Source organism: Hyperoodon ampullatus (genome assembly GCF_949752795.1).
Source record: "Hyperoodon ampullatus genome assembly, chromosome: 7".
In the NCBI taxonomy this organism is placed as follows: Eukaryota; Metazoa; Chordata; class Mammalia; order Artiodactyla; family Ziphiidae; genus Hyperoodon; species Hyperoodon ampullatus.
The window spans coordinates 99960048-99984619 of NC_136920.1; the positions used below are offsets into that span (position 1 = coordinate 99960048).

Here is a 24572-nt window from a genome sequence, read left to right on the forward strand (position 1 = left end):
ATAAAATCTAAATCAGATAAACATGTCTTTAGAAACTGTGCCTTGATTTTTCATTCTGAAATTAGGATCACCATATCACCAAGATAGTCAAATTCTTGAACAAATGGGACAGTGACTACCACCTCTAAAATGAAGCAAGCAAATATAGAGTGATGGAGGATAAGGAAGAGAGAGGATTCTCCTGACATTCCTCTGTTCCATAGATATCTTGGCAAAGCTTGTCCTAGATGAACAGGATCCTAGGTCTTGGCATTAGGTGGAACGAGCAATCGGTCTCCTCCGCTGGAGCACAGGATGGTGGGGCTGCTGTAGGGACAGCCATCTGGACAGAGGGCACATCTTCTTTTCCCAGGCAGGCCGAGGAGATGAGGAGTAACCCACCAAGGGCCAGAAAAACACCAGCAGCCCAGCCCAGGTAAGAGGGCATCTCCAAACTCCCACCAAGGCACAATCTCAGGGACGCTGTCATCCCAGAAGTCTTGGATTGTGGCGCAGGCCACCCAGGAGACTGGAAAGAGGGGAGTGGCCAAAGCTGATGCCTCCAAAGTCCCTCCCAGGAGGCAAAGCCACCTCTGAAATACCCATCTGATCCTGTGAAACTGGAAGCATTGGGCCCCAAAACCAGAGAGCAGAAGCCCCAGTAGTCCCAGCCCATGGGAGGCTACCATGAGGATGCAGGATGCCTGGAGCTCCAGGCGCAGAGACGAGAAGGACTCAAAGGTCTTACACACAGTGGCAACTTCCTCCTGATCTATGCAGACCTCCCAAAGTCCTATGATCCAGGTCTCCATTCCGTTCAGCTCCAGATTGAGAGTTTTCCATTGAGGCAGGATGGTGGTGACACATGAACAGACCCAGCCAAGCAGAGAGAGGAGCAGTCCCCCAAGCTGGGCTTTCCCTCGGAAACTCCAGGCCGTGGTTGCTCCCACCACAAAGCAAAGGCAGAAAGAAAAGGAGGACAGGCGGCTTGGTGACTGATCAGCAGGCAGGACTTTTGGGGGGCTGAGTGGAGTCCACTCAGCAGCTGAGGCAGGTGCCAGGAACTTGACAAAGTTTGGGTTTAGGGGGTGTGCCCAAGATTGGATGTGGGTGTGGATCCTGGGGGAGGGTCCCATGAGAGGTAAAAAAGTCAGACAGTAAGCCATCAATACATATTTGATGAGTGAATTCATACACTTAAATCACTCCCCAGTTCCGAGAAGACGAGAATGATGTTCTGGGAATATACATTGATGTAATCTTCCTGGAGGGTAACATGACTTCATGTTTTACACTTCTAAATATCTGCATACTTTGACCCAGCACCCTACGTCCAAGAACTTACCTTAATTTACTGTGAATATATACCAATATTTATGAAAATATCCACTGAACTAGTGTTAATAATTGTATATTATTATGTACAATTTAGGCAGCTGTTTTAAATTGATGTAGAAGAAATTTTAATGACATGAAAAATGCTTTTGATACGTTAAGTGAGAAAAGCAGTGACCAAACAGTATATAGAGTATATAGAATGCAGTTTCACTTTTACAAAAAAGCGCATATATCTGTATCTATGTGTGTGTATGTATGTATGTATCATATACCACAAAATGTTAACCATGGTTATTTTACTGGAAGGATTATGGATAGTTCTTGTTTTCTTATTTGTGCTTGTCTATGTATTTTATACATTTTTACAAATTTATCATTTAGTATTTTTGTAACCAGAAGAAAAAAATTCCCGAATCCAAGGAACCTATCCAGACCCAGAATATACCAGGAGGGAAAGCTCTTCCTCCCCAGTCCCCTGCTGCTGCTGGGACAGGAGCTATAAATAGATGGTAGTCACACCAGCCTCCATTCCTATTTGTTGCTGCTGCCAAGAGGCAGGTTCCGACAGGAAAGACAATAAATTGTGTTTACTGAGTGAGGCTAAATACCAGACTTTTGGCTAGATTCTTTTTTTTTTTTAACATCTTTATTGGAGTATAATTGCTTTACAATGGTGTGTTAGTTTCTGCTTTATGACAAAGTGAATCAGTTATACATATACATATGTTCCCATATCTCTTCCCTCTTGCATCTCCCTCCCTCCCACCCTCCCTATCCCACCCCTCTAGGTGGTCACAGAGCACTGAGCTGATCTCCCTGTGCTATGTGGCTGCTTCCCACTAGCTATCTATTTTATGTTTGGTAGTGTATATATGTCCATGCCTCTCTCTCACTTTGTCACAGCTTACCCTTCCCCCTCCCCATATCCTCGAGTCCATTCTCTACTAGGTCTGTGTCTTTATTTCCATCTTACCCCTAGGTTCTTCATGACCTTTTTTCTTTTTCTTAGAGTCCATATATATGTGTTAGCATACGGTATTTGTTTTTCTCTTTCTGACTTACTACACTCTGTATGACAGACTCTATGTCCATCCACCTCACTACAAATAACTCAATTTCGTTTCTTTTTATGGCTGAGTAATATTCCATTGTATATATGTGCCACATCTTCTTTATCCATTCATCTGTTGATGGACACTTAGGTTGCTTCCATGTCCTGGCTATTGTAAATAGAGCTGCAATGAACATTGTGGTACATGACTCTTTTTGAATTATGGTTTTCTCAGGGTATATGCCCAGTTGTGGGATTGCTGGGTCATATGGTAATTCTATTTTTAGTTTTTTAAGGAACCTCCATACTGTTCTCCATTTACAAGCAGCTCATGCAGCTCAATAGAAAAAAAAACAAACAGCCCAATCCAAAAATTGGCAGAAGACCTAAATAGACATTTCTCCAAAGAAGATATACAGATTGCCAACAAACACATGAAAGAATGCTCAACATCATTACTCATTAGAGAAATGCAAGTCAAAACTACAATGAGATATCATCTCACACTGGTCAGAAGGCCATCATCAAAAAATCTAGAAACAATAAATGCTGGAGAGGGTGTGGAGAAAAGAGAACACTCTTGCACTGTTGATGGGAATGTAAATTGGCTAGATTCTTTATCCTTATTTAATTTTCACACCACTGCTGTGAGATACATGTTAGGTAACTTGCTCAGGTGCCCCAGCTGGCAAGCAACAGATCCAACTCCTGAGCCAGGCGGCTCGGACTGTGACATTTCCTATTCTTGTCTCCAGCACCACAACAGAGATGCCTCCTGCGCTGCGCCTGCCCACTGGTGACACAGCATGCAGGCGTGGGCTCCTCTTTATGGCAAAATATGGAAGAAAATTGGGATTTATTATATTGAAGACATAGATGTTGACCGATGTATTCTCCTGTACATATTTTAACCTACTGATTGCCCTGTGGTACACTACGATGTGAAAAAGGGGCGTGGGATAGTCAGCAAGGAGGAAGCATCTGAAAAAGCGGTATCTCGACTTTACCGGAATGATGTCTCAACACCTAAGCAGCCTGATTAGCTTATCAGTCTTGTAGGGGTGGAGGGAGGTGAGCAGACATTTCTGGAATGTCTTTTTTTACTTTCATGTTTTATTATAGAAAATTTCAAACACATATGAAAGTAGAGCAAATGGTATAAAGAAATCTGATGTACTATCACCCAGCTTCAGAAATTATCCACTCATACCAATCTGTTTTCACCCATACCTGCATCCACCACTCCCCCTCCCTCCCTTAATCCTATCTTGAAGCAAATGGGATGCTCTTTTAAATTGTAGGTTCCTTCTGCTGCTTTTATAACAAGCACATGTTCTAATCAAAACGATGGCAAAATATTATGCATCTCTGGAAAGTGTCTGCTTGTACTATATCCGTCCAGATTTGTGTTTGTTACTTAGCTTACTGAATCCAGGCATGCCACATGTGTGTGAGACATGATTGGTCAGGAGGAATCCTTTCAGACATTGTTCCTTATTTCTTCGGCTTTTCTTCAGAGCCCTTTCTTGGTGATTTATGAAAATCTGTGAGTCAGGAGAGATACAAACCACGATAAGCGTGAAATATGAAGGAGGTCAGATTAGTGAGGGAAAACAGAACCTATTCATTTGTTAATTTCTTTTTAAAATTTTTAATTTATTTTTTATTGAAGTGTACTTGATTTACAATGTTGTGTTAGTTTCTGGTGTACAGCAAAGTGATTCAGGTTTATATCTACCTGTCTATCTACCTATATTTCTATATATAAATATATATATTAATTCTTTTCCATTATAGTTTGCTACAAGATATTGAATATAGTTCCCTGTGCTATACAGTAGGTCCTTGTTGTTTATCTGTTTTATACACAGTTTGTATCTGCTAAACCCAAACTCCTAATTTTTCCCTCCATAGCTTTCCCCTTTGGTAACCATAAGTTTGTTTTCTATGTCTGTGAGTTTGTTTCTGTCTTGTAAATAAGTTCATTTGTAACATTTTTTTAGATTCCACATATAATTGATATCATATGATATTTGTCTTTCTCTGTCTGACTTACTTCACTCAGTATGATAATCTCTAGGTCCATCCATGTTGCTGCAAAAGGTGTTATTGCATTCCTTTTTATGGCTTTTTATCCCACTGTGTGTGTGTGTGTGTGTGTGTGTGTGTGTATATATATATATGTATATATATATATGCCACATCTTCTTTATCCGTTCATCTGTCAGTGGGCATTTAGGTTGCTTTTATGTCTTGACTATTGTAAATAGTGCTGCTGCGAACATTGGAGTGCATATATCTTTTCGTATATATTAGTGTTTTCTCCAGATATATGCCTAGGAGTGGGATTGCTGGATCATATGGTAACTCCAGTTTTAGTTTTTTAAGGAACCTCCATACTGTTCTCCATTGTGGCTGCACCAATTTACATTCCCACCAATGTAAAGGAGGGTTCCCTTTTCTCCACATCCTCTCCAGCATTTGTTATTTGTAGACTTTTTGATGATGGTCATTCTGACCAGTGTGAGGTGACACCTCATTGTAGTTTTGATTTGCATTTCTCTAATAATTAGCATTGCTGAGCATCTTTTGATGTGCTTTTTGGCCATCTGTATGTCTTCTTTGAAGAAATGTCTATTTAGGTCTTCTGCCCATTTTTTGATTGGGTTTTTTTGTTTTGTTTTGTTATTAAGTTGTATGAGCTGTTTGTGTACTTTGGAAATTAAGCCCTTGCTGGTTGCATTGTTTGCAAATATTTTCTCTGAGTCTGTATGTTGTCTTTTCATTTTGTTTACGGTTTACTTTGCTGTGCAAAAACTTGTAAGTTTGATTAGGTCCCATTTGTTTCTTTTTGCTTTTATTTCTACTGCCTTGGGAGACTGACCTAAGAAAATATTGCTATGATTTATGTCAGAGAATGTTTTGCCTATGTTCTCTTCTGCGAGTTTTATGGCATCATGTCTCATATTTAAGTCTTTAAGCCATTTTGAGTTTATTTTTTTGTGTGGTATGAGGGAGTGTTCTAACTGCATTGATTTACATGTGGCTGTCCAGCTTTCCCAATACCACTTGCTGAAGAGAATTTTTTTCTCCATTGTATATTCCTGCCTTCTTTGTAAAAGATTAGTTGACCGTATAGGTGAGTGGGTTTATTTCTCGGCTCTCTATTCTGTTCCATTGATCCATATGTCTCTTTTTGTGCCAGTACCATGCTGTTTTGATTACTGTAGCTTTGTAGTATTGTCCAAAGTCTGGGAGTGTTTTGCCTCCAGCTTTGTTCTTTTTCCTCAGGATTGCTTTGGCAATTCTGGGCCTTTTGTGGTTCCATATAAACTTTAGCATTATTTGTTCTAGTTCTGTGAAAAATTTCGTGGGTAATTGGATAGGGATCTCATTAAATATGTAGATTGCTTTGGGTAGTATTGCCATTTTAACAATATTAATTCTTCTAATCCAAGAGTTGTTAGTTTCTTTTTATTTACTCAAGTGTTCATTCATGCCTGCATGCATTGTCTGTGTGTAGCAATCCTACTCCATTCCCTATGCTCTTTTTTCTCCTTCCTAAATCTGGCTCTCCCCTGTCTCTTCCTGGAAACTTGAGGGATAGTCCTTAGCTTATCCAGTGCTCAGGGAGAGGTAGAGCTTCTGCAGTTGTGTTTGTGGGTATTCATGGCTTAGTTTCCTGGAGGAAGATTCCAGAACCTCAACCTGATACCTCCTTCCATTCTTAGTTCAGCTTCCTTATTACTGTGGAACCTCCCTGATTCAATCAGAGACTGGGTGCTCCTCCCCAAATATTTCCTCTGCCCTTTGTACCTCCTTAGAGGTGGATTAAGCTTCCAGGCCTGTTACTTGCACAGACCCCTTTCAAGGCCTGCACTTAATTTTGTATTTGTTATTTTATATTCTTTTCCTTAAAGAGTCCTCCCCATCCTGGCAACTGTATAAAACTTAGGTCCTACCACATCTGGATCAATCCCTCATCTACCTCGAAGATAGTAATGATCATATTTTCCTGAGATTATTTATTCACATATTTTGGATTCCCAGCCTAGCACAGTGTCCATCATATAATAGTTGCTCAATAAGTATGTGATACAAATTTTCAGGCATTTCATTTGCAGGTCCTTCTTTCTCACTGGGCATTTATTATTAGTAGCATTTAGAATTCAAAGAGAGGCTGACAGGTCTACCAAACAGAAGTTTGGTTGGTTTTCTAGGGAGAGGCGATTCCCAAGATGTTATGGCTTCCCATCTCAACCCCCTTTGCTCATGTCACAGGAAGCTGCCCCTGCGTCACTAGGATAAGCAGATTGTGCCACAGGCACTTAAAATTGACAGGGACCTTAGTGTCAGCATCTACTTGGGGGTCCACCCTCACAAGGTACCTTTAAAAAAATTTTAAAAGCATTTTAATCAAGGCACTACATGTTTATTGTAGAAAAATAGAAAAAACAGGGAAGAGAAGAGAATAAATACCATAAATTCACCACTAAGAGAGTTAAATTGGTGTACTTCCTTTACCTTTACCTCTATATATGTATATCTATTTATTTTTTAATACTGTACATAGTATATTGTGAAAATCTTTTAGTTTGTAATGCATTTATATGCATATATGTATACATACATACATATATCTTATAGTATGTAACACATTTAAATAATGAAACAATTTTTTTAAAGTTTTGATAAAATTGATTTGTAATCTCTGATAGAAAGTGCTAAGTGTCATGTTCCAGTCCATACAGTACTAATGTTAGTTATACCTAGGTAATATAAATAATATAAACTTATATTTAATAGATGTTATATATGTATATATATATATATACTATATATAAAAGGAGTGCAATTATGAGCATACTTTTATTTATAATGAGGTGATTCCACTTCCTTGCACAACTGCAGAGGGCACCATTCATATAAACTGATGGCCACTGAGGCCCATGAGAATGAATATTTAACGAAAAAAGATCAAGATAGGCTCTTTGGGTCTTCAGGCTAGATAAATTTCACAAGTAAGCGTTTTGAAGCTGAGAAAAGTTCAGTTGTGACTGGTTATTAAATAAAAACATTTTTCTTCTAGTGAAAACCCGGCGGGAAAAGACAAGCTAAAGCTATTTGAAAATGAGCAAGGAGAAAACGCGTCTCCGCACAGTTTGCCAACTACGGGACACCGTGAAAAGTCCACGCTAGGGTAGCCGCGATGCCTACTGGGAGTTGTAGTACGGGCCTCGCTTTTTGTGCGGAGGTCTGGGCTCCGCGAGACTCCGTTTCCCGGCAGGCCGCGCGCCAAGGCCTCCGGCGGGACTGGGGCTGCCGCGCTGGCTACAAGAGAGTGAGCCTGTCCGGGTTGGTTCTTGTGGTAGCGATGGCCTCGTTCGTGACGGAAGTCCTGGCACACTCGGGGAGGCTGGAGAAGGAGGATCTGTGCACTAGGATCAGCCGCCTGACCCAGCGGGTGGAGGAGATCAAGGTGAAGCCGGGGCAGCTGGCGGCTGGCTATAAAGGGACGGAGGGAGGAGTAGAGCCATGGCAGCCAGAGTGGATGCCAGCGGTCAGGAGTGGGAGCCGAGTGGGAGGAATGAGGAGTGGGAGGGCTGGGAGGTATGTGGGCCGAGGAGGGAGCTTAGAGGGAAGCCCAGACCGGGGTTGGGGACTGCGGAGAGAGGAGGCGGGACAGTGGAGAGGAAGAGGCGGTGACTGGGGCAGCGTTGGGAGTGGGGTTAGGCTGGGGAGGGATCGGGGGTCGAGGGCGAAGGCCGAGGAGACCAGCAGAGCAGGGGAAGTGGGACTGGAAGCCCGAGGTTTCTAGGGAAGGAGCATAGGAGCGGGATAGAAATGAGGGTAATCCCGCCCACCCCTCATCGGTGTGTGATTTCCTCTTCTGTCCGATTTGTGGATGAATATAATGGCTTTGGGAGGGTTGTGCCGTTCTCCTCCCTCCCTGAAATTTTTGTTATTAAAACCTATCGATATTTTATTAAACTCTCTTCTCCACCTCCAGGCCCTTGGGACTACGATGAGTATTATAAAACACGTGAATAGCACTTCTTTGGACCCCGCTGTCTTGAGATTGATACAAAAACAAAAGGCACAAACCACACGCAGTTCCACTTTGTACTGCTATCTTTACCCTACATTTATATTTGCCCACATCTTTGTTGCTTTCATTTAAAAAGATGTGCACATATATATGGAATCTAAAAAAAAATATGGGTCTCACAAACTTAGGGGCAGGACAGGAATAGACACAGATGTAGAGAATGGACTTGAGGGGGAAGGGTTAGCTGGGACAAAGTAAGAGTGGCATGGACATATATACACTACCAAACGTAAAATAGATAGCTATTTTTTTTACATCTTTATTGGAGTATAATTGCTTTACAATGGTGTGTTGTTTCTACTTTATAACAAAGTGAATCAGTTATACATACACATATGTTCCCATATCTCTTCCCTCTTGCGTCTCCCTCCCTCCCACACTCCCTATCCCACCCCTCTAGGTGGTCACAAAGCACCCAGCTGATCTCCCTGTGCTATGCGGCTGCTTCCCACTAGCTATCTGTTTTACGTTCGGTAGTGTATATATGTCCATGCCTCTCTCTCACTTTGTCACAGCTTAGCCTTCCCCCTCCCCATATCCTCGAGGCCATTCTCTAGTAGGTCTGTGTCTTTATTCCTGTCTTACCCCTAGGTTCTTCATGATATTTTTTTCTTAAATTCCATATATATGTGTTAGCATACGGTATTTGTCTTTCTCTTTCTGACTTACTTCACTCTGTATGACAGACTCTAGGTCTATCCACCCCATTACAAATAGCTCAATTTCGTTTCTTTTTTTTTATTAGTTTCTGCTTTATAACAAAGTGAATCAGTCATACATATACATCTGTTCCCACATGCCTTCCCTCTTGCGTCTCCCTCCCTCCCACCCTCCCTATCCCACCCCTCCAGGCGGTCACAAAGCACCGAGCTGATCTCCCTGTGCTATGCAGCTGCTTCCCACTATCTATCTACCTTACGTTTGGTAGTGTATATATGTCCATGCCTCTCTTTCACTTTGTCACAGCTTACCCTTCCCCCTCCCCATATCCTCAAGTCCATTCTCAAGTAGGTCTGTGTCTTTATTCCTGTTTTACCCCTCAATTTCGTTTCTTTTTATGGCTGAGTAATGTAGCTATTGGGAAGCAGCCGCATAGCACAGGGAGATCAGCTCGGTGCTTTGTGACCACCTAAAGGGGTGGGAGGGAGGGAGACACAAGAGGGAAGAGATATGGGAACAATTGTATATGTATAACTGATTCACTTTGTTATAAAGCAGAAACTAACACACCACTGTAAAGCAATTATACTCCAATAAAGATGTTGAAAAAATAAAATAAAATAAAAATAAAAAGATGTGTACCCGTGTAGGTCTGGATTTAAGGGAGCAATTTTGGCACTGTACCATAAGGGCACAAAAATGGTTTTATTTTACCAAAATGATTTCCTAAATGTTAAGTATTCATGTCCCTGGCATCTCTTCTTTAATATGGCTTTAGGATTTTTCATCACTTTTTTTTTTTTTTTTTGCAGTATGCGGGCCTCTCACTGCTGTGGCCTCTCCCGTTGCGGAGCACAGGCTCCGGACGCTCAGGCTCAGCGGCCATGGCTCACGGGCCCAGCCGCTCCGCGGCATGTGGGATCCTCCCGGACCAGGGCACGAACCCGTGTCCCCTGCATCGGCAGGCGGACTCGCAACCACTGCGCCACCAGGGAAACCCCATCACTTTTTATATGATGGAAAGAGGGCAGGCTATTAAGCTGCTTTAACATGGCAGTGAAGGCTCCTCCCTGTTCTGGACCTAACTTTCCTTTCACTAGTTTATTTTCCCTGACTTGAATCTTCAGACACTTGAGAATTACTTTTTATACTCCAAACAGGCCCACTTTTTCCCTAGTTCCCAGATTTTACTTATGTTGCCATTTCTCCATCTTTACCTACTAGTATTTCTACTCATTTTTCAAGTTCCATCTCAAATATAGTTCCCTGCATGAAAAATATCCCCATTTTCCCTCAGGCAGAGGTGCTCTGGTTCCCAGTTGTGCTCCTGGGGGACATTAACTCTGTTGCTGTATTACATTTCTCTATTCTGTATTCTGATTACTTAAGTGCGTACTGTCTTTCCTACCTAAAAGGAATTTATTTGTGTGCAAGCATAATTTATTCCTGTGTCTTTCAAAGCATTGACTAATTCAGTGCAAAGTATTCAATAATTTGTTTATTAAATTAGTTTGCATTAAAGGAGATAATGGAACTCAAATCAGTTTAGGGTTTTAAGGGACTTCCCTGGCGGTCCAGTGGTTAAGACTTCGCCTTCCAATGCAGAGGGTGCGGGTTCGATCCCTGGTTGGGGAGCCAAGATCCCACATGCCTTGTGGCCAAAAAACCAAAACATAAAACAGAAGCAGTATTGTAACAAATTCAATAAAGACTTTAAAAATGGTCCATATCAAAAAAAAAATCTTAAAAAAAAATTTTAGGGTTTTAAGATTAGGCCTTACAATTTTATAAGCAAGAGAATAGAAATTCATAAATCCATTGAGGTATACAGATTATGGGTTTAATTTATCCATTTACCTTTTTTTTTCTATTAGGTGTGATTAAAATTAGTGGCTATAGTCTGAGCTGATACAGTTCAAAATGAGAATTTTTGTCTCTTCGTTTCTCTTTTTCAGTGTTTGTACGACTCTTGGGCACTGTTGGGATTTGGTGATCATTGTCTTCTTGCACCCTAGTAGTGTTATGGGACTCTTAACGGTGGGAGAAATGTGTTTTTTGAGGAAACCCGTTGGCTTGGAGGGAAAGTGAACGGGTGTGGGTAGCTGGCAAGAAGGCCCTAACTTGGAAGATACCTAATAGAAGGTGAGCTATGTATTTTAACAGAGTTCCCTACTCATCTCATTGTAATTTTTCCATCCTGTATAATAGGGCGAGGTATGCAGTATGATCAGCAAGAGGTACAGTGAATTCCTGCCTAGCATGCAAAGTGCACAGGACCTGGTTACCCAAGTGGATAAACTATCTGAAGACATTGACCTGCTGAAATCCAGGATAGAGAGTGAGGTAAGAATAGTTTGTTATATAGGGTAGGTTTGTAGGGAGGCAGTTCAACTTCCTGATTTCTAAGACAATTCAGTTTTATACAACTTTTAAAGACCTCACTTTCCTTATTGGTGAATGGAAGTTGAATTAGATGATTTTAGGGTAACGTCCAGTTTTAAAATACAAATATTTTCCAAACTATACTTTAAACAATTCCTTTTTTATGATAAAAAAAACCATTTTAAGCCATAATAATAATGTCTTGCATTTTAATAGCACTTTATAAATTAAAAAATAATCTCAGGATTTTATTGTCTTCATAATAAAACAAAAACAGATGAAGCATAGAAGTGAATAATTTGGCCTTTTCCCATATCATCTCCTACTTTAAAATGCTTATCTCTCTTAATGGCCAGCATTCTCTTATATCTGCAGCTGGCCTCAGCATATTAAAGCTTCAGCACAATCTTTTCTTTTGGCCTTCTTCTGGAAAATTGGCTCAGATCGCCAATCACAACCACTCTACTTCCTGTCATAAAGCCACTTTCCCTGGACATGCAGAGAATCCCTACCTGTCTTGTACTGTGTCACTTTGTGGGGCTAGTGCTTGCTATACTTCTTATGGAAAGTCTGGCAGGTTTTAAGAATGTTCATCATGTTTGCCAGAGCGCTGTCATCGCAAAGAAGTAAGCCCGTCTGGAAACAGGAATATCCATTTTATAATTTAAAAAATATTTTTCACATATATTATCTTACCAGGACTTTTCCCTTGCAGTTTCCTTCTAGGAAAAAAAAGCAGTTGAAAAAAATCAAGCTGATATTAGAGATTTAAATAAAGTAGGTGTCTTGTACCTCAATTTCTAAATTATCGGTCAGGGTGCATTGATATCCAAAATCAGGATGTTGAGGTATTCTCAAGATCCTAAAGGAAAGACACCAAGTCTCTTCTCTATGTGATAGTTACCAAAGAAGGAAAGGGAACAGATGTATTTTTTAAAATTCTCTATAAAAACTTGAATCACAAGTGGGGAAACCACTAACTACCTAGAAAATCTATTTAACAGTGAGTTTACCAGTCATTCTGGTTAGAGGTTTTAATAAAAATAAATCCATTACTCTACAACTCTGGCGCAGTTCAAATAATATTTTCAAAGTGTATTTGTGAGACAGATGAGTCAACAGTGCAATCTTAGACTGTGCTGTTAGAAATGAAGTGTCTGGAACAAGAGAGTAATGGGCTCTTTGTACGTTTTGCTGGCCAGGTTATGGCTGGTGAAATTTATTCAGTTCTGTTTGTTACGTTTTGAAAGGTTACTGGTCTCGATGAGAGGGTCCAGGCCTGAACACTGTACCCTCTGAAGAACAATGACGAAACTCAGGGTGTTTAGCTTCAATGAAAAACACTTTCAATATTTGCAGCCAGTATTTTCATGTGGGAGAAATATTCAAATTTATGGCTAGAGAAGGGGAATTAGATTCAATAGGTGGACATTATAAAGGTGTTTATTGAGTTTATATATATATATATTTGTTTATATATATATATTTGATATATTTATTGAGCATCTGCAAGGTGCCAGATACTGTGGTAGTTGGTGAACTAGACAGTGTTTTATTTCAAAATGTGAATCTCATGCCTGTTATAGATGAATAAAATAGTGTGATATACACTAAAATTGGAATAATTCAGTTAAAGAGAGCAGGTGTAGCTAAGGATGGCTTTCTGTAGGAAGTAGTGTCCAAACCAAAATCTGAAGTGGCAGGTAATTAAGCAAAAGATGAAGGAGGAATGTTTAGGCGGGCATAGGGGACAGCATGGTAGAGGCATGGAGGTAGTGGAGAGGTGTCACTTTTGGAGAACTGCAAGTATTCCATAGGACAGATGTTTAGAGAGTGTGGTGGGAGGAGACATGAGATGAGATTAAAAAGGTGAGCAAGGACTGTGTGTATCAGTTTAAGTAGTAAGGATGTTATCTTGATTGCCCTGTGGAAGCCATGGAGGAGTTTAAGCAGGGGAGTGATGTCAGATTTGAGTTTTAGGAATCCCATTCTGCTTGCAGTTTGAAGAAAGGACTTGAGGGAAAAGAGACTGGGAAATGAGAAGGCACTTAAAGCATTAGGAGGCAGTTAAAGTAATCAGGCAAGACAGGATGCAACCTGCTCCATCGTCAATGGCAGTGGGGGTGAAGAAAAGGGGATGAATCCTAGGGACTTTCAAAAGATATAGGATCTCTGGGATTTGTTGATATGGGGGGTGAAAGACTGCAGAGTCAAAGATAACTGGGGAACTAGGTCATTGATGTGTCATTCACTGAAACAGAATCTAGAGGAGGAGTAGGTTTTTGTTGAGTTTAAATATGGGGTGCCTGTGGGGTATACAAATGGAGCTGCACAGTTGGATTGTGTGAAGATGGAGGCTAGACTGTTGTACAGAAAGATGGGGCCGGGCGGGAACTTGAAATGCAATGGCTCAAACAAGATACATATTTTTCAATCGTAGTGTCTAGGCTAGCAGGCTGATTCTACAACCCAGGGCCTGGCTACCGTAGTGTAGTCTGTGTCAAGAACTGTGAAGGACAGTTTATTCCTCACAGCGGTAGCCAGAGGATGAACGTTTTTGCACAGTGCCACAAGCCCCGGTTTCTACAGGGCAGTGTGCAGTGGGCTATATGGATAGAAGAGAACTTCTGTGCTCAGGGAACCTGAACCTTTTCTAATGGGTAGTGAGCATGCTGGCTTTTTGCTATGGAGGAAAACGCCATCTCCATTTTTCAAGCTGTTTACTACACAGACATTTTTGAAAAGATAGTCCAGAACAAAAGACAGTCAATTGCTTCACCTGCAAGATAGTGCAGAAATGTGAGAGACTCCTAAAGAATTGTCTTCCAATGGTCTGTAGGGCAGCGGAATTGGCAACACCTGGTGGCTTGTTAGACGTGGAGGATCTCAGGCCCCATCCCAGACCTACTGAATCAGAATCTGCACTTTAGTAAGATTCACCAAGCAGTATGTATGTATGCGTGTTATAGTTTGAGAAACACTGCTCTAGGATTTTGTTGTTTGCATGGTTGAAGTTGGTCTCTCCCCATGCCGAGTTATAGCTGCAGGTTAAGGTCAAATAGAGGGAATAGAGGAGACACATCTGTTTTCTTAAGACTTGGAAATGGTACACATCACTTCTGCTTATATTCCATTGGTGGGATCTTAGACACGTGGTCACACCTGACTGTGCAGGGCACTAGTACATATAGTCTAGCTGCATAGCCTTGTGCCGTTACTGTGGGAGAATGGGAGAATGGATTTTAGAGGATAGTTTGCATGTCACACCATCCATATACACATTAGGATGTTAGGAAAATGGTGTGGACATGAGGTAGCTGCACTTAGAAGTTGAAGCTATGGGAGTGGATGAGATTGCCCAGAGAGAGCGTGGAGAGCAGGGCTTTTCAGTACAGGCACAGCTGGTATTTGGGGCCGGACGTTCTTTGCTGTGGGGGCCTATCCGGTACACTGGAAGGTGTTCAGTAGTAACCCTGGCCTACTACTCACTAGGTGCCAGTAGAGCGCCCTCGATCTTGGCACGCCAGATGTCTCTAGACATTGCCAAACGTCCCTGGATCAGGGTGGGGTCAAGAAAAACATTTATTTTTTGAGAACCGTTGGTTCAGAGTAATGAGAGGGCCAGGGAGAAAGGAATATCAGCGTGTGTGAAGTGATCAGAGGGGAAATTTCGCTCCCAAAAGAAGATGAAAAGGAATGGCCAAAGAACCAGGAGGAAAATGAGTAGATATTGGTGTCATAGAACTAAGGGAAGGAAAGTAGCAGTGTACTGATGCAAGGTAATACTGGTGACATATGCTTTGGATTTAGCAGCAAGGATTTGATTGGTATTTTGGCACCAACTGCTTTGGAACAGCTTTGGTGGAATGGTGGGGGTAGAAACCAGATCACATGAATTATAGAGTGAATGAGAGGTGAGAAAGTAAAGACAGTGAGTATGGATCACTCTTGCAAGAAGCTTGTTTGTGAGAGGGAGGAGAGAAATCAGGTAGCTACCGAGAAATAGGGTGGTTGCTTAGGTGGAGGATACTTTTTCATAGAGTTGGGGGAGATTTTAAATCTGATGGGAGGAGCCATGCTCTAATAGGTATGCATATAATTGGAATGAAGAATGACTTACAGAGAAGTAAAAGATAGAGAAGAGAGGAAATAATTGATAGTGCAAAGTCCCTGAAAAGGTGGGACAGAATGGGAGGCGGATTCTCACTCAACGTAGAGAAATCTTAGTTAGAACTATTCAAGTGAAGAATGAATTATCACTTGGCAGTGGGGATACCAGTAATCCAGGTGGATGAGTTCTTTGATGAAAGATAACTGCTTAAACTAAGAATACGTGGTGACACGAGGATATTATGTTGATGGGAACGGGTATTCCTGCATAGGATAAGGGTTTGGGCTAAGTGGACCACTTAAAGTCTCTTCCTACTACATTCTGTGATTTTTATTCCAGTCTTAACCAGCATTTAAACTTCATCATGAATTATATTCACCTAATAAAGCTTATAGATTACAGTAAAAGTTTCATTTCTTAAGTATAGTGTAGCTTAAAAGTACTTGTCTTTGGTATGTGACTTAGGTCCGCCGGGATCTTCACGTATCAACTGCTGAATTTACAGACTTGAAGCAACAGTTGGAAAGAGACTCAGTAGTCCTAAGTTTACTTAGACAGCTACACGAGGTCAGTATACTCAAATCAAACTTTAGTGTTTTGGTGGTGAGAAAGTTATTTTTTTTTCCAATTGTCTTATCATTCAATGGGTATCCCCTATGTGGTATTTTTTCATAGTTTAAAAATAAACAAGCAGACAGACTTGAAATAGTAGGATGTATAAAATAAAATACCTAATAACTATACTCATCTTTTCAGTTTTCTACTGCTATTGAGGAATATAATTGTGCATTGGCAGAGAAGAAGTATGTTACTGCTGCTCAGCGTCTAGAAGAGGTATTAAACACTTTCTCTAAAGTATGAGCAATTAGTACTATTCTTTTTTTTAAAAAATTAATTAATTAATTTATTGGCCGTATTGGGTCTTTGTTGCTGCGCGCGGGCTTTCTCTAGTTGCGGCGAGCAGGGGCTACTTTTCATTGCAGTGGCTTCTCTCGCTGTGGAGCACAGGCTCTATGTGCGCGGGTTTCAGTAGTTGTGGCACGCGGGCTCTAGAGCACAGGCTCAGTAGTTGTAGCACATGGGCTTAGTTTCTCCATGGCATGTGGCATCTTCCCGGACCAGGGCTCGAACCCATGTACCCTGCATTGGCAGGCGGATTCTTAACCACTGCGCCACCAGAGAAGTCCAGTACTATTCTTGTTTTAAGTAAATTTTGTGTTGCATGTATTCCTTATCATTATACAAATATATTCTAATTGCCTAGGGTCCAGATGAAATGTTAACAATGATTCCATTTCACTACAGGCACAGATATGCTTGAAGTTATTAAAATCCAGAAAATGCTTTGATTTAAAAATACTGAAATCTCTCAGCATGGAGCTTACAATACAGAAACAGAACATACTTTATCACCTTGGAGAAGAGTGGCAGAAGCTGATTGTATGGAAGTTCCCACCATCAAAAGGTGCTGCTGACCTCAGGTGGACTGCTTTGCTTAATCTGCCTGAACCAGTCTGGCCTCTGAATATATTCCAAATATTTTATGTTGGGAGAGAGGAAGGTTTCATTTATTAATCTCCCAATTCTATATTGAGTTCTCACGTTAAGCAGAATGCTTGTTACTTCCCATGCATTTCTCTTTCTGTCCCTTTCACTGGGAAGGAGCAGAGAAGAGAGAAGATGATTGGGAGGGGTCCAGGTGGTGAGGCTGTGGTAGAGGAGGTGGTAGCACTTTAAGACCACACAGTTTCCACTGCATCTTAGGATGTGCCCATTCCCAAAGCTCTAATCCCAACAGTTTATCTTTTCTAGAAAGCTTAAAGAAGCGGTTCAACCATTCTTTCTCTCTTGCTAAGGAAAGGGATAGGAGTTTGGCCCAGTTTTTTTCAGTCCTTGAAGAAGAATGGTGACAAAATCATGAGATGGGGGATGCTTTGCAAGATGAAGAAATAGGATAACTCTGGCCCTGGCTTTTATTTATACTACTTGGCTCTCAGCCCCTCTGCCCACCTCTGGGTGTGAGCCCTCTTTGATATCTTGTTTACACAAAGTAAAACCTCTGAGGGTATATGGGAAGGACATGCCATTAAACCTGGTATATTTTCCAGCATTCAATCTTGAAATTTAGTCTGTTTCAGGGGAAACCTCACAGTCTCCCCTTGCTCCCTTTCCCATATCCACTGTGGCCTTCAAATACATTGTATATGTATGTATGTACACACACGCATGCGTGTACACACACGCATGCGTGCACACACACGCATGCGTGCACACACACACATACACACACTCACACACACATGCCCCACCCTGTATGTATTAGGTATTTTCAAGGAAGTCATCTAGAAAATTTTAGATTCTATTTCCAAGCAGACTGTAAAATTAAGAGAGGGTGGCAGGTGTGTTAATTCTTTGTTGTAACACACCCTGTTAAACTTGTTTGGCAGGCTGTTCTCTTTATTTCATAAGAGGGAACATAGAATAGGAGGCCTTGATTGAAACTAGGATCTCACTTTTTATTCTTTGCCTTCATTCTGTCATTCAACACATTCTTTTTTTTAACTGAAGTATGGTTGATTTACAATGTGTTAATTTCTGCTGTACAGCAAAGTGATTCAGTTATAAATACATACTTTTTTATATTCTGTTCCATTATGGTTTATCACAGGGTATTGAATATAGTTCCCTATGCTATACAGTAGGACCTTGTTGTTTATCCATTCTCAACACATATTTAGTAAGCAGTTATTGTATGCACATCATCTTACTTTGGCACTCAGTTTGATTCTTTGAACATACCAAAGGAAGTAATTTCCTGTTTTAAAGTGATGCCAAGGACATGTATGTAGTAATTAATATTTGATTGCATTAGAAGTGTATTATAGTAAAACCACATATTTAGGACTCTTAGTAGACGGTGGGCTCTCAGGAATAGAAATGGGAACATCTTGTATTGCTGAGACAGCTGATATTTTTTCCCTTTTTCTTAGATATCAGCAACTTGGAATCTTGCCTACAAACAGAACTTCATTTATGCACTGAACAATCTCAGAAAGAAGAGAAGACCCCCGTGCCACCCATCAGTTCTCTCCTGTTGGCATTTTCTCTTCTTGGGGAGCTACATACCAAGCTTAAGTCATTTGGTAAGGCATAATACTTTGTTTCATTTACATGAAATTTCAGAAGTCCATTGTTAAAGGAATGACAGAAAAATTATCAGTATTCTCTGAATAATATTGATGATAGATCATAGGGTTTGACCTCATGATTTATCAAGTGGAATTGTATAAATATTACACTTTTCATTAAGGGCTTAGACCCTTTCCTTTTTTCTTCTTTTTTTTTTTTAAAAAGTAGCTGCTGGTATTTATTTTATTTGATTTTTTGAATAATTTAAATAAAAATCTGTAGACAATCTGCGAAACTTCAGTGGGAAAACCTGCAGTGCATAATGGGTGTTGGGTAATGTCATGGTATATGTATTTTAGTTGTCAGCCTCGAAGATCTTTTTTTTTTTTTTTTCAAATAGCATTTTTTTTTTATTAGTTTCTGCTTAGATCTTTTTTTTTTTTTTGAAGTGTCTTCTAGTGATTTATTTTTTATGTGTGTTCATAAAACTTTCAGGTCAGGTGCTGCTGAAGTATATCCTTAGGCCTCTGGCATCTTGCCCATCCCTTTTTGCTGTGATAGAAAGCCAACCTAACATCATTATCATTCGTTTTGAATCTGTGATGACTGACTTGGAACATCCATCGCCATCTGAAGTTTTTGCCAAGATCAGACTGGTACTGGAAGTGGTCCAGAAACAACTTCTAGGTATGTATCCCCAAGGCAGTGCTTTTATATTTTAGAGAAGTCGATATGGTTTTTGGAAGTAAATATTATTTTAAAGTGGATAAAAATGTCAGCAATCTGAGTGAATGGCAGATCAGACGTGAGTAAATTATGTCATGGGAACAAAGTAGCTACCTTTTTATTTCTTGCTCTGTTTTGCATTCCTTCTCTGCCCTGTGTTGACAAGTAGGGTCTTTAATGGTGCCCTAGAGTCTGTGTTTGTAATATTTAGTTGAATTTGGGGATGCATTTTCCTCATGGGACTTCTAGGAACATCCCATTTTGGGACTCTTGCTTTAGTTATAGGAGAAGCAGAAATGAACCAAGTGCTGTTTTACATCTTTTGATGGGAAAATCCCCATCAACCTAGTTGATATAAACAAAATAGGTTTAACATAGGCAATGACTTTCATTCCATCTCAGCCTACTGGTTAGATCTTTATATGTTCACCCTTGAAATAGTTTCTGTGTTGCTTGAATCATTTTTTGGCTGTCACACTATTAAAAGTAAAATTTCTTCTGGTGTTTTGTTATAATACTGTTGTTTTTAGTCTATTTGACTTACCTTCTTTTTGCTTTTCTCAGTTGTCTTATTGAAGAGTCAAATTAAGCATTCTTGCTGTGGAGAAAATAAAGAAATGCTGCTATTGTTTGTATGCGTTCCTGGCAGTCACATAATTTATTTATATATAAATTTATTTTTTTTTAATCGAAGTACAGTTGATTTACAATGTTTTGCCAATCTCTGCTGTACAGCAAAGTGACTCAGTTATACACATACAGACATTATTTATATATAAATAATTTATATGTAGAGCAAGGAATTCTTTCTAGTTTTGATAGCAGAGAATAAAAAATTTTAAGACTTGTATAAATTACAAAAATCCAAGGTAGTTTTCTTCTTATTCCTTTACTTAGGGAGATAATACACCCTTATTTTTATTAGATATAAAAAAAAGTTGTAAGCAAAGTATCCAAAGATTGGAAGGAACTAGAAAGGTGACTCAGTACAGATATCTCTGATGCTCGACTCTCCTCTGTAACACCCCCATCAATTGGTCATATAACAAACCTGAGCACCTTTAGTGAGAGGGAACTCACTTCCTCTTGAGGCATTCCATCCTACCTCTGGACAACTCTGAGTACTATGAAGTTTTTGTTTGTTGGTTTTTTAAAAAAATTATATCTTCTTTCTTAAATGCTATTGCCAAAATGACCATTTTGGAAATTAAATCTTTAGAGTAGTTGTTTAAAAAATATGTTCAAAATATATGCCCTGTAATATCTGCTTTACGGATGCTGTTTCTAGTGTGTGGAGCTATATAGAAGTCTAATTCTTATTATACATGATAGACTTTCAAATTCTCTGTAGTAGCTGTTATTATGTTGCCTACATCTTATCACCAACATAAAACATCTTTAGTTTTATTTTTTTAATGAAATAGTTTTTTAAGTTTCTCTTATCTTCATTGATCTTCTGTGAATATATTCCATTTCTTCCATAGTCCTTTTATTAAAGTATGGTGTTCAAAACAGAACAAAGTATTCTAAGTATAGTCCGAACCAATTCAGAATAGTATGGGATTGTTCACACCCTCATTTTCAGTTTCATGCTTCTGTTAGTATAGCCAAAGGCTATTATTACACAGTTAACTTATTGAGCTTGATGTCAGTGAAAATCCTATGTCATACTCAGTGCAAACTGCTGCTCTCCCTTCTTGTACTTGATTCTTTGGCATTAACATTAATCTTTGTTAAATTTTACTTGATAAAATTTTACAATGTGTTTACTATCCTTTCTACTTCATATTAAATGCATAATTGATAATCATGTTTTCTTACAGTTTAATCTGAGTCAGTGATGGTACTGTTACCTAGGATAGGGCTAGATCAGAGGGTGCTCTGGGGAATTCCAGTAGAAACCTCTTTCCAGTTTGACGTTGGTCCATTTAAGTATTCAACCTAGTGTTTTATTTGTAAGTTTTCTTAGAACCTAGGATATTCAGAGCAGAAGACAACTCACTGTTGCTAGGTGCTCTTCTAATCTCTTTAATATCTTTCAGTCAGTATTCCCTTCCTTCATCTTCTTGCCCTAAATAAAACCTGAGGATCGTATTTTGTGGCCTTAGTTCTTTTTGGAATCCTCTACTTTCTTTGGATTTTAGTTATTCTGAAACTTCATAAAGATTTTTGCCTTTCGTCTTATGTTTGTCTTTGGTTTTATGCTCTTTTCATCTTTTAAATATGTATTTTTTTTCTCCCAAGTTTTCTGTATTACTAAGCATCATTGTACCAACAGCAAAGGAGCTTTTAAAAGAGGAGAAAAAAAATTCTTTTGGAAATAATTTGGCAAAATATATAAAAAGCCTTAAAATGTTTATATCCTTTAATCCAAGGTTTCAACTTCTAGGAGTCTGCCTTGAAGAAATAATCTTAAATATATAAAACCATTTATGTATAAGGATGTTCATTATAATGTTATTTATAATATTGAAATACTGGAAAGTCATAAAATCTTGAAGAAAAGGGAAATGATGAAGTAAATTATACAGCTGTATAATAGACCACTTTGCATAATTATGTTATACTTTATTGATTTTTTTAAAAGTAATTAATTTTGAAGCTAATTGCTTCTAAAAAGCCAGCAGCAAGCATCTATTAAAGGATTAAAAACTTTATTTCCATTAAAATCAGTTTTAAGTCAGGAATGCACATTATTATTAATATTCGTTAACATTGTTTTAGGGGTTATGGCTGATGCAAAGAAGAGAAAATAAGTATGAATATTAAAATAAGGAGAAGAATTTATCTTTACTTGTAAATGATGTAATTGTATACCTAAAAAAACAAAAGACTACTAAAACTTTTATAATTAGGAAGACATTTACTAAGTTGTCTAGGTACAGTATAAACCTATAGAAATCAGTTTCTCTCCAAACTAGTAACAATCAATTATAAATTAAAATATAGGGGCTTCCCTGGTGGCGCAGTGGTTGGGGGTCCGCCTGCCGATGCGGGGGGCGAGGGTTCGTGCCCCGGTCCGGGGGGATCCCGCGTGCCATGGAGAGGCTGGGCCCATGGGCCGTGGCCACTGGGCCTGTGCGTCCGGGGCCTGTGTTCTGCGGCGGGAGGGGCCACAGCGGTGAGAGGCCCGCGTACCGCAAAAGAAAGATATCTTATTTATAATGGCAACAAAATCTATGAAATTCTTAAAAGATAAATTTAATAAGAATGGGAAGAATACATGTAAAGGAAAGCATAAAACTTATTGAGGGCGTAAAGTAAGGGTAGGCTATCGTGGATTAGAAGACAGTCTCAAAAAATTGTCAACTCATTCCAAACTAATGTATAAATTTAATACATTCCCAATCAGATTCTTGTTATATATTTTTCCAACTTGACAAATTAATTACTCTAGAGCTTACATCAAAAAATATATTTATGGGACTTGCTAATAAAGATTTGCAAAACACTAGTTGGAGAGTTTTATAATTAAAACTATGTTCTTGACATAAGAAGATCAGTGGAATGAAAAAGCGTCCAGAAGTAGAGCTGAGAATAAATGAGAATTTACCATTTGATCAAAGTCACATTTCAGTTTAGTGGACAGATAGTTTATTAAATAATGGTGCTAGCAAAATTGGCTATATGGAATAAGACAAAGTTAGATTCCTGCTTCGTACTTCATACAGAGATACATTCCAGATAAATTAAATCCCTATATGCAAAAGGTAAAACAATAAAAATGTTAGAAGAAAATTTACAAGAAGACTTGAATATTCTCAGGAAGCTCAGAATGCATAAAGGAAATGATTGATAAATTTGACTACATATAAATGTTAAATTCTGTATGGTAAACAATGCCATAAACAAAGTCAAAAGATAATATTATACTGGGAGAAAATATTTGCAGTACATTGGCAGACAAGGAGCTAATAAATGATTTTTTTTCCAAAGAAAAAGAGAACATAATAACAGAAAAAGGGTAAAAAATATGAAGAGGCAGTTTATGGAAGAAAAGATGCAAGTTGTTAATAAACATAAAAATATGTATTGCTTAATCTCCCTAATAGTGGAATGGAAATCACACCATCAAAGTAGAACTTTTCACTCCTAGGGTTGACAGAATTCAAAGATCTGTGTGAAACACTTTCGGTAAGAAAATGGAAGGGTAGTCTCCTTCATCGCTTTTGTGAGTTTTTTAGAAAGTAATCTGCAGCTCTATAGTTATGCTAAAATATACATCACTTTGACCCAGGTATCCCACTTTTTAATCCTTACTATGTGATATCAACAGTGTGTATGTTTGCCTGTATGAGTACTGTATATACTTGCATACTGGAATGTGCATCATTTGAAGAATGGTGCAGCTATTGAAAAGAACTGAAGTGGAGCTAGATATAGTGACCTCAGAGGTGGCCACCATCTATTTTTAAGGGATAAAAAAGTTACGTGTAAAATCTATGGCATGAACCCATTTTATAAAAAAGGAAGTAGCCCCTTATATGAATGTTATATTAGTTTGCTAGGGCTTCCATAACAAAATTCCACAGGCTGTGTGGCTTAAACAATAGAAATTTATTCTCTCACAGTTTTGGAGGCTGGAAGTCCAAGATCAAGGTGTTAGTAGATTTGGTTTCTCCTGAGCCCTGTCTCCTTGCCTTGCAGACAGCCTTCTTACTGTCCTCACATGGCCTTTCCTCTATGCATGCTCATCCCTGGTGTCTCTCCTTTTCTTTCTAGTCATAGTGGATTAGGGCTCCACCGTTATGACCTATTTAAAGGCGAGCCCTGTCTCCGAGTGCAGTCACATTGGGGACTTCAACATATGAATTGTGGGGGACACAGTTTAGTCTATATCATGTGTCTGTGTGCATGCGTGCGTGTGTGTATTATTAATGTGAGGGAGGAAGAATACAAACCAAACTCTTAACTCTGGTCACTTGGACACACAGAGAGAGAGAGAAGCTTGTGGGTATGGAGAGGAAAATTAGGCTTTTTCTTTGTAAACTTCAGTGGTGTTGGCTTTGTCACAACAAGCATATTTTGCTTTTGCCACGAATGATTTTCTAGAAAGTATACATTACTAAAATTTACCAAGAAATAGA

General features: G+C 39.3%; 2 protein-coding genes across 3 annotated transcripts in view; one reads left to right on the plus strand and one right to left on the minus strand.

Annotated features, from left to right (window-relative positions):
- Positions 1 to 223: 223 nt before the first annotated feature.
- On the minus strand, positions 224 to 1115 carry CLDN25 (claudin 25; the record flags this gene model as incomplete). Its single annotated transcript, XM_079707852.1, is given in 2 exon segments — positions 224 to 418; positions 420 to 1115. Coding segments are annotated over 2 exon segments (891 nt in total).
- Positions 1116 to 7742: 6627 nt separating this feature from the next.
- ZW10 (zw10 kinetochore protein) overlaps positions 7743 to 24572 on the plus strand; it is a gene marked incomplete at its 5' end in the record, with an annotated part of 37117 nt that continues 20287 nt past the window's right edge. For both annotated transcript variants that reach the window (XM_079708007.1, XM_079708006.1), the window contains 7 exons: positions 7743 to 7847; positions 11346 to 11480; positions 16096 to 16197; positions 16387 to 16464; positions 16936 to 17095; positions 18621 to 18773; positions 19255 to 19446. In XM_079708007.1, coding sequence (XP_079564133.1) covers positions 7743 to 7847; positions 11346 to 11480; positions 16096 to 16197; positions 16387 to 16464; positions 16936 to 17095; positions 18621 to 18773; positions 19255 to 19446 — 925 coding nt within the window. The remainder of the gene's footprint in view (positions 7848 to 11345; positions 11481 to 16095; positions 16198 to 16386; positions 16465 to 16935; positions 17096 to 18620; positions 18774 to 19254; positions 19447 to 24572) is intronic.